At 35.5% G+C, this 11,013-nt stretch overlaps 1 protein-coding gene across 7 annotated transcripts in view; it reads left to right on the top strand.

Moving 5' to 3' along the window:
• The window catches only part of PLA2G4A (phospholipase A2 group IVA), a 152,721-nt gene extending 142,687 nt beyond the window's left edge, over positions 1-10,034 (top strand). For 6 of the 7 annotated variants that reach the window (XM_055319437.1, XM_055319440.1, XM_055319438.1 and 3 more), the window contains 2 exons: positions 24-181; positions 8,283-10,034. In XM_055319437.1, the coding sequence (XP_055175412.1) occupies positions 24-181; positions 8,283-8,414 (290 nt within the window). In that variant the 3' untranslated portion in view covers positions 8,415-10,034. The remainder of the gene's footprint in view (positions 1-23; positions 182-8,282) is intronic. The other variant, XM_055319434.1, reaches the window with a different exon arrangement.
• The last annotated feature ends 979 nt before the right edge of the window (positions 10,035-11,013 follow it).

Below are 11,013 nucleotides of genomic sequence, written 5' to 3'. Positions count from 1 at the left end.
TTTGAGACCCTTCCAATATTTAGGTGTTCCAAGAGAAACTAAGGAAGAGAAAGAAATAGCTGATTTTGATATTTTTGATGACCCTGAATCACCATTTTCAACCTTCAACTTTCAATATCCAAATCAAGCGTTCAAAAGGCTGCATGATCTCATGCACTTCAATACCCTGAACAACATTGATGTAAGTATCTCCTGTGATCACTGACAGTGTCACACACTTCCCTATCACATGAACACAGAAACACCTTTTTAATTCATTAAAAATAAAAATAAGGTTCATGAATGATACCACCCAAATTGTACCATTTTGTTTTTTGTAAATCATTTTATTGTTCTTATTTGTGAGTTATAAAATTCACAAATAAGAAAAAATCCCTCTAAATTGGCAGGTCCCATATTTTATACTATTATTTGATCCAAGGATTGGTTAATACTCAGCTGCTTTCCCAAAGTATTGTCATCTGATAAAATAAATTATAAGTAGAGAGAAAAGTGTTGAAAAGGAAAATATAAGAGTAGGAAGCAACCAAAAGTGTAGCTAATCTGCTAAAATATCACGACTTTTCATAGATAGACTCATGCTTTTAAATGTCTTTATTTTTGTAGATCTTGAGAATGTTGCCAAAAGTAGCAGCCTTCCCATTTTTAGCCCATGAGATATCAAGTACACTTTGCGTTAGGAACTTCAAAAATGACTCATTCTCTTCACTTTGGTCATCTCTAACCCCAGTATATCTGCAGCTAGGATTCTGTGATGATGTGAGATTCTGTAATCTCTAACTTATGGTTTAAGAGTGTTGTGGTGTAACTGGAATCATGTTGGCTTGTAGTTACAAATCATAGTGTCTGTCAAATTATTGTCTGTTGTGGAAGCCCAAGTTCATTAGCCTGGCTGGATTTTGCACATTAAAAAGAAGAAGAAGAATAAAAGAAAAGGAAATTCATTGGAAAGGGGAAGGTGTCATATCTGATTTGCCATTCTTTTTGGATACCTTGCAAATGGTACCAAAGAGAGCACAGTATGTGGATGAGGGTTCTGGGTACATAGGATTTAGTTAGATTTTGTGCTACAAGATTTCTGACACACACAGCTCACTTGTTAGTTTAGTTTGGCCTGAGACTAGTAGTGATCAACTGTGTGCGGTTATAACAATTATACTGTATTATGTTTTAATCAGTATCTCTCATTTTTGTAAACACATATGAAAATTTTCCCTAATAAGCTTCAGTTCCTGAAACTCTGAGATGCTTTCTTGTTATCCTTTATCTGAATATGTGATAACTCATGAAAAACATGCTTAGCAAAGTTATGGCATGTGTCATTTCCTAAATATGTTCATTTTCTTTGTTATGTTACAATCACTGGTCATCTGAAATCCCAATGCTATGCTGAAAATTTAAAGAATATTAAGAGAAAATCAGTAAATCAGTATTTTTAATCTATGATTTATAGGGAGTGAACAGACACTCTCAGGATAGAGTTGTGTTTTATAAAACCTCATCCGGTCAAAAGAGAAGAGAAACTAAGGGATAGTGTCAGAACAATCCTATTCCTAGCATGAAACTAACAAACTCAAAACTGTATTCCTTGAGATAGAATGTATTAAACTTGGATCTGTTGTTCTCAAATGGGAAAAAGAAAATAGACTGTAGGAATATATAAATACCCTCTCGGGCTTGGAAAACTAAAAGGATACCGACACATACATACATATTTATAAGTATATGTGTATATATTATAGATATGTGTGAGTGGATAGATATCTGTAACTTAAACAACTATATTTCTCTCATTGTTTTCCAGTTCTGGTTTATGTAAAACCTGCTAAGCTGTTTGCTATAAAGAATGATATGGCTCTATTTTTATATATGCTTCAAAGTAGTTTGTTTGACACATAGATGAAACAGCAAAAGCCTAAACAAATTGGACTGAATTCCAAAATTATTTTCCTGACATGCCGCTCATCAAACATCACTTAATAAAGCAGGATTTCATTGCTTCCAAGAACTTCTCTGGCATAGTGTGCAGAAGCAAGGTCATGGGCTTTATATTTCATTTAGATCTCCGTGAGCCACCTGACTCGCCTATATGACTTTGAATAAGTTATTTAAACTTTTTGGGCCTCAGTTTCCTCATCTCTAGAACAGGTATAACAGTACCTTGTCATAATAGCAAGAGTGAAACGTTGGGTAGCACATAACAGTCAGAAGCTGCTTGATAAATGGGAAGCTTACCTATGTGTGTCTATATCCTATACCAGGATGGATACACCCCAAGACCTTTGCAAATGCCCAGAATTAATAATATAAGCAAGTCTATAGACGTAATAGCAGCCTGGCAATAAATTTTTGAGTGGGGGGTGGCACGAATGAATGTAAGCTTCCTCTTGAATCATATGACCATTGAGATTTGTGCTCAAGGGATTCATGTGTGTGAGTGTTCATGCTCGCGCGTGTGTGTGTACCTTTCATACCCAGGTAGGAATTCCAATGTTCGCTGACATTTTGTCTCTTTTTTGATTACCCTCCCTGACTCTTCACTTTTAACCAAGAAAACATATCTTATTAGAATCAAAGCTTCTTGATAAGTGATGATAAATGAAGACCAACCAAACTGCTGAGGTAGGATGCTGGAGAGATCCTTAGGCTCAGTCATTAGCTAACTCACCGCTTCCCATGCCATTTGGATAGAGTAGCTTGCTAATTCATACTTCAGCAACACAGCACACAATAACTTGCCATAGGCTGTCAGAGTTGCTTGCAAATTGTGAACACGGGGAACATAAACTCTTCTAATGCAGACCTCGACTGCCAACTCCCAAGAAGATGGTTTTCAAGTTTGTGGCCATGACCACTGTGGCTTAAGGCACATTTTCATCTTCAATTAACATTCTGGCTTCACTGTTTATTCTAAAAAGCCCACGCTGTCTCCGACAGCTGGATGCTTCTATTGGTTTCTTTTCCCCAGAGATCTCAGCTGGCCTGCTTTGCTGAACCTAATTCTAGATCATCTTTAGAGAACTTTTGCTGTTTCTGCTCTCGTCATCACAGCAGCCTGGGTTTCTCATTAGCATCAGGTTTCTGCACTTACTCAATCCTCCCAAATTCCTTCTCACTGAGCATTGCCTCAGTGCTTTAACAATGGCAGTATTTAAGGGGGAGAGTTGCTAGTGGGTTTTTTTTTTTTTTTGGTTTTGGATTTTTTTTTTTTTTTAAGAAACTTAACATAGAGTGACTTATACCGACAGACATGTGGTATGTAGGAAATGCAGAGACTTTGGAATCAGACCAAGGTGCGTTCAAATCCTTGCTCTTGGCTGAGTGACCTTGGACACATTGGTTAGCTTTTCCAAATTTTGCCTTCCTCATTTGTAAGGGGAAACAATGATGCATATCTTATAGGACAGGGTGAGGATTAAGTAAAATAATATAATTTAAAGGCTTGGCATGTAAGAGACTCTCAATAAATTGAAGCAGCTAATATAATAATGATAATATTATCAGTGTTCATATTGTCTTCTGTTTTTGCTTATATATTTTAAACCCTTTAAAAACACTAACTTGCCTTATCTATCTTTCGTATTCTCCACAGACACTGATCACAATGCCTGGCACCTAAAATAAATATACAATGAGATTGTCATGAATGATTTTTAAAATGTCATTGACTTACTGGCTGAAGTGTTGAAGAGTTTCATGTGATAGGAAGAAGGTATTTCAAGTGTCAGGATGCAGGTCTGTTGGTTGGAGGCAGAATTCCTGACCATGCAGAATCTCTACGCCACGTATGCCTGGGTATGGAGTGTGGCTACATGCTCTACTCATAAAGCACCAGTTTGCTCTAGAGAGAATATAGCCCAGGACTTGTTGATTCAGCCCTCGCAGGAAAACGTACTGTTAGGCAGTCTCAGTCATTCAATTTATTAAATCAGTAGGTATATTCTAAGAACAGGTTATGTGTCAACTTACTCAATATATACCAGTGGTGCATAGTAAATAATGAACTTTTAAAATTCTTTATCAAACAGTTCTATAAAGTGTTAAATACCAGATACTAATTACAATGAGGAAGCAGGATACCTGGATGTCTCAGGTTAAGCATCTGACTCTTGATTTCGAATCTGGTCGGGATTTCAGGGTCCTGAGATTGAGCCCGCAGCAGACTCTGCACTGGGCGTGGAGCCTGCTTAAGATTCTCTCTTTCTTGACTCCTAACTCTGGGAAATGAACAAGGAGTAGTGGAAGGGGAGATGGGGGCTGGGGTGACTGGGTGACAGGCATTGAGTGGGGCACTTGACGGGATGAGCACGGTGTTATACTATATGTTGGCAAACCGAACTCCAATAAAAAATTTTTAAAAACAAAAGATTCTTTCTCTCCCTCTGCCCTTCCCCCATCCCTGCATGTGCTCTTTCGCTCTCAAAGAATTAATTAATTAATTAATTTAATGAGGAAGAGTATATATCCAGAAGTACTGGTACTAATTCTTAGTTTATTGATATTTCATCATCATAATAGCATTTAGGTACAAGTTAAAGTTTTTATCTTTTAAAAGTAATTTAGAAACTTATTATAATCATGGCCTAATATGTGAGGCCCAAATCCATCTACCTTTAATGCTTCCTATAATCTCTTTCCATCTTATTTATTCATTAATTCCACACATGTTTATTGAGTCTCTACTGTGGCAAGCACTGTTTTAGTAACTAAAGGTATAACAGTGCACAGAAGAAAAAGAACGAAAAAAGTTTTGAGTGTTTCATATAAGCTATTTTTCTCTCGCATTTTTAACACTCAAACTTGCCTATGAGGTGGGAATCTTTATTTATATGTGAAGAAACTGAGACAAGGGTAATGGAGGCAGATTGCTGGAAATCACACAGTCACATGGGGAGCCAAGATGGGGCTGCAGGGTTGTTTTTTTTTTCTTCTCACTCTCTCCTATTTTTGAACCATCTGCTTCTCAAGCAGCCTTCTTTCTTCCTATTTCCCAAACACAGGCGAGTTTCCAGATGCTTCCTACACGTGCCATGACCTCCCACCTTCAGCCTTTCTACAAGATGGTCTTTCTACTGAGAACACCCCATCCGTCCACTGCACTTAACAGAATCCACCTGTCCTTCCATGCATCTCATTGTCTCCCTGGTTGAACTTTGTTTAACTCAGCCTTCTGTGCATTCATTAGTTGTACAAATATTTATGGTTCCTCTTCTGTGTTGTAAGTGCTGTGATTAAAAATGACAAGATTCATAAGGCCCCTGCTTTCATGACACTTTAGTTCTTATTGGAAAGGCAGACATTTGCTGGCAGATTCATAGTAATTTAGACCAGAATGTCTTCTTGTATTCTTCTAGATTTGTAATTTTTACTTCTCTTTCAAAATATATGATAATTTCTTTTTTGGGATCATTTCTAATTTCCCACTGTGGGAATTCAGTGTTTGCTTGTGGACTGCTTCCGGTCTTCTGTCTCTAAATTTGTTCCTTTTTGAAAGAAGATCCCATTTTGTATGTTTCCTTTTCTTATTCTCTGCCTTTCTGGCCATAGATTTAAAGAGTCTGGATCAACAATTAGGAGGCTTTTGAAGAGCACAAGTGAAGGATGACTTAGGTCAGTCACACTACTTAGGGAAGGGCAGAGGCTTCCATCCTTAGGGGATGGAGAGGCTTGAGAGATGAGGGCTGTCGTAGGAGGGCTTCCCACGGAAGGGAAGGATTTGAAATCTCAATTTCAGCGGGGAATGAAAGAGGAAATGATATGAACATGATATGAAAGGATATGAACGATATGAAGTGATATGAATACTACTGAAGATTACTCCTAATATCATTTAAAAAATAGGAAGATTCAAAGATAGCATATTGCTTCTTTGGATACATGTAATTGTACCGTGTATCATGCCAGAAGGTTTGGATTTAGCACTGATGTAAGATTGAGTTTAGTCTCTTCTGTTTATATTATTGAATTATTAATCACACCAAATGGCTATGTTCTGCAACAATCTGAAAAAATCTGGGCAATGATTTCACAATGTTAATATGCCACCTAGTGGTTCATCTTGCACACTCTAGTTGCGTATGATTAGAGTTTTTTAATTAATACATGTAAATATTAGTTTTCCTTTATATGAATGGCCTATTAGAAATACCTGCCAAGGTCCACTTATGGTAAATCCACTAGCTCATGGTAATGATATTGCTGATTTTTTTGTACTTATGAATTAGTTATAAAGGAATTGACAACAGTTATTAATATAATTTCCCTATGTTTTTTGATATTTTAAAGCTTTATAGGTATTTGGAAAATAAGTGGTTGATTTTTATTTTACTTGGGTTTTTCCCTGCAATGAGAGTTCCTGCATCCTGGGCTGGTATGGTGAAGGAGAAAGCAGCTGAAAACTTGCTGACATAGTATCCAGAAAGCAGAGAGATTATTAAAAGAAGATGTAGTAGGACACAGTTGATAGCAGAATTGATTTGCTGACTTTTACCATTTAATAAACCCATAATTGGATACACATTGTGTGTTTCTTTCTAGTAAACTTTATAGCCTTATATCCAAATTAAAGTGCCTACATTTTCACACATATGATCAATTTAAAAATAACAATAAATAGATGCCAGTTATGGAATGTTTCCTAGGTGCCAGGTATTGTGCAAAGTACTTTATATAAATGAACTCCAATCCCCACAAAAACTAAGATAAGTATTATTATTCCTGCTGTGAAGAAGAGGGAATGAGTTCAAGGATTTCAGTTAATTCCCTTTGATCTCACATAGCCAAGAAGTGATTAGTGATAAGGTCCTTAGTCAAGGTCTCCTTCATAGGCCTGAAGCTTCTTCTGTCACCGTAGAATTAATGATGTTTCCCTTACTCATGAGAAAAATGGGCTCAGCATATACTTGCTTTACTTAAAAGACACAATAACATTTGAGTCCATAAGATAACTACATATATATTATGCTTTATTATATATATTCTCTATCTATAATTTAAAAATCATAAAGCAAATAAAGGTGTCACATTTCTATGATAAAGCCCTGTTTCCAGAATACAACCTCTTGTATTTGTACAACTGTTTAAAGTTACCATTAGAGAATTAGACGGGCCTACCCATCGAGACCAGCATAAAGTCACAGAATATTTGTCATGTATTAGCACCACCCAGGTCATGTATCTCTCTCCTCTAGGCATTGAACTTGGCTTGTTCAGTGACGCTGGATGTGGACATGGGAAAAACCCCTGTGCCAAGTGGGCCACTCTAGTTCTGGGTGGGAGGGGGCCCTAGATCCTAAGCTGCTCGGGCTTGCCAAGGATGGCAGGAGTTGAAACACATACAGATAATACCTAAATGTTGTTTAACAATCTTTGAGGTAGAGAATAAAGGGAATTGTAAAATAATCCCTGTGATACTTTTCTTTGCCTTCAAACTTCTATCTCATTGGTTAAGATGAAATCCTATAGTCCTGTCATAGGGAATGGAGTCTTCCTGATTTTGGCAAGGTTCCAAATAAGCAGCAGAACCAAGATTAATATACAGGCCTCTCTTCCAAAGCCCATTCCCATTGCTCTGCAACAACTGTTTCAACTAAATTCCAAATCTTATCTTCTTTCCAGAAGTTCTTAACTAGGTTAACTTCAGACCAGAAGAGAATATAATTGGAATAGCAATTCTTAGAGGTTGTAGTCACCATTGATTTGAGTATATATGAAAATTATCCCAAATAAAAAATAGTCATCATCAATAAAATCACAGAGTATGATATTTCCTTGAGAGAGGACAGCCACGTTTTATAACTGTATTTATTTAGCTGAGAAAGCAGGGCAATTCTTCAGCAATGCCTTCTTTTCTCATTAGGCTTAAAGAAAGTCTTCTCCTTCCTTGTGGTCTCTCATTTATGCTTGTCCGCTAACAGTAAAGAACATAAATTGTACATTTAGTACTTACTTGTTTCTACCCTCTTATCAATTCCCCCATTGAAAATAGAATAAAGATCAATTTACCAGGTTACAAATACTTTATTCCCAATTTTACCAGCACAAAATCTGGAACACTCCTGGAGTAGTTCTTTCTCTAGTTGGGGAAGGAAGATTATCTGGGTATGAGCTTAACAAGAATATAACGGTGGGATGTTAGATTTAAATATACACATGCATGACTCAGAGATTTCTCTATTTCAAAAGAAAACTATAATAAAAAGATCAATTAGATTTTTTTTGACCAAATGTTTACATGAGTTTAGAGCAATACTAATTACACATCTTTCCCCCTCTATTTGCAGGTGATAAAGAATGCCATAGTTGAAAGCATTGAATACAGAAGACAAAATCCATCTCGCTGCTCTGTTTCTCTTAGTAATGTTGAAGCAAGACGATTCTTCAACAAAGAGTTTCTAAGCAAACCCGCAGCATAGTTTGTGTAGTGGAAAGGGCAGCAATTTCTGATGCTGAAGCAGTTTGAAATTCCATTACAACTGGATTTAAAAGCATAGTACAGATATTAGTACTGATCACAAGAGACTGGCTAATACTCAAAGTTGCAGTTATTTAGCTGCACAGAAATAATACCATTATAAATTTGTTAGATTGACAGATGATGTGATTATGTAAAAATATACTCAGCTACATTTTCTGTCAGTATGTATTTCCTGATGCAAATGTAAGGACATAGACTATGCTTTTAGACATTCCTCACCAACTATCTTATATGTCCTCTTTTTTAAGAAATTGTTTTCTTTTTAGAATATTTAACAGTTCAGTCTCAATAAGTAAGACTTTGCATTGTGTGTAAATGTTATTCACTGACTGGATTTATTCATACCATAAGACAACACTATTTTTTATTTATATACACATGTATGCATATATGAAATAAATACATCAATATGCAATTAGCATGAGATAACTGAGTTTTTGTTTATTTTTAATGGAGTATTGCCCTGTAGCTATGAAGGATTCTCAGATTCATAGCTTTCAAACAGAAAATTTGTTAATCCTAAATGGTAATATGAAACTTATCATTTAAAATCATCATTTTTCATAAAGGAGAAAGTATGTATAATTTGCTGAACAAATGGTATATATTTACTCAGCAAGTAGAAAGAAAATGTAACCTCTTCTAGTTTAATATTTTACTTTGAGATTATCTTAGACTGTTTGTCCACCAGAGAACAAGTGACCTCAGCAAAAAAATCCAGAAGATGGCAAGGGCTGTATCTGCAAGACGTGTTTTAGGGACAGTCTGTATTGTATAACTCTGGTTTCAGGTACCATCGAACTGCTAAGGTTCAGGGTTGGTGTAAAAGTAAGGAGAAAATAACATAGTAAGGAAACTTATTCATCCTATTTATTGTTGGTCACCTCCACTGGAATGTAAGGTCCTTGAGGGCAGATCTTTTCTCACTTTTCTGCCACTACATCCCCAGATCATACAGCATGCCTGATGATCTGTAGTGGACACTAATTTGTTCTATGCATAAATCAACCAAAGAAAGAATGAACTTTCAATTGTCCCCTTCTTTATTATTGTTTTTGCTTTTCCTCACAGATATAAATGTGAATAAAAAGAGAGAGAAAAAAAGACAACAGAATGGAGAGGTTAAAGAAAAGTAATTCAAAGAAGGAAGAATGAATATCCAATTAACTTAGCACCATTTATTGAAGAGACTGTCTTTTCTCCATTGAGTGTTCTCAGCCTTGTCAAATATTAGTTGATAGTATATGCTTAGGCTCTTAATTCTGTCCCATTGGTCTATTTGTCAGTTTTTATGCTAGTATCCTACTGTATTGATGACTATAGCTCAATGGGATAGCTTGAAATCAGGAAGTGTGATGCCTCCTGCCTTGATCTCTGGATTTCTTTGGCTATTGGGGTCTTTTGTGGCTCCATATAAATTTTAGGAGTGTGTTTTCTACTTCTGTAAAAATGCCACTGAATTCTTAATATGGATTGCATTGAATCTATAGATGTAGATTTTGGTAGTATCAACATTTTAACAATATGAACACGAGATACCTTTCTACTTATTTATATCTTCAGTTTTTTTCATCAGTGTCTTACAGTTTTCAGAGTAGAGATTTTTTGCCTCCTTAATTTATTTCTAAGTATTTTATTATTTCTGATACTATTGTAAATGTATTTCTGAATTTCAGAAAGTTTGTTTACTGTGTAGAAACGCAACTGATTTTTGTATGTTAATTTTGTATTCTGAAACTTTATATACTGCAATAGAATTCATTGATTACAGCTTTTCTTTTTTTGGTTGAATCTTTAGGATTTTCTATACATAAAATCATGTCATCTGCAAAGAGAGACAATTTTACTTTTTCCTTTCTAATTCTGATAACTTCTATTTCTTTTTCTTGCCTGATTGCTCTAGCTAAAACTTCTAGTAATATGTTGAATAGAAGTGGTGAGAGTAGACACACTTGTCTTGTTCCTGATGGTAGAGGAAAAGCATTCAACCTTTTTACCATTCAGTATGTTGGCTGTTGAGTTTGTCATATCTGGCCTTTATTATGTTGATATATTCCTTCTATGCCTAATTTGTTAAGAGTTTTTATCATGAATGAATGTTCAGTTTATCAAGTGCTTTTTCCAGTTGTCAAGATGATCATATGATTTTTTTCTTTCATTCTATTAATGTGATATATCACATTGATTGACTTGCATATATTCAACCATCCTTGCATCCCAGGGATAAATCCCAATTAATCATGGTGAATGATCTTTTGTATGTGATGCTAAGTTCAGTTTTGCTAGTATTTTATTGAGAACTTTTGCATTTACATTCATCAGGTTATTAGCCTGTAGTTTTATTTTCTTCTTCTTTTTTTTTTTTTTTTTTTTTGTAGTTTTCTTTTCTATTAGGTGTTCTTTTCTGGTTCTGTGTCAAGATAGTCTGGCCTCAGAAAATGAGTTTGGGAGTGTTTCTGACTCTTTGATTTTTTTGGAAGAGTTTGAGAATTGGTATTAATCCTTCTTTGATGTTTGGTAACATTCACCAGTGAACC

Source organism: Nyctereutes procyonoides, unplaced genomic scaffold (genome assembly GCF_905146905.1).
Source record: "Nyctereutes procyonoides isolate TBG_1078 unplaced genomic scaffold, NYPRO_anot_genome, whole genome shotgun sequence".
Taxonomy (NCBI): domain Eukaryota; kingdom Metazoa; phylum Chordata; class Mammalia; order Carnivora; family Canidae; genus Nyctereutes; species Nyctereutes procyonoides.
Note: the sequence above shows the minus strand (reverse complement) of the source record. Positions and strands in the feature narration are given on the sequence as shown.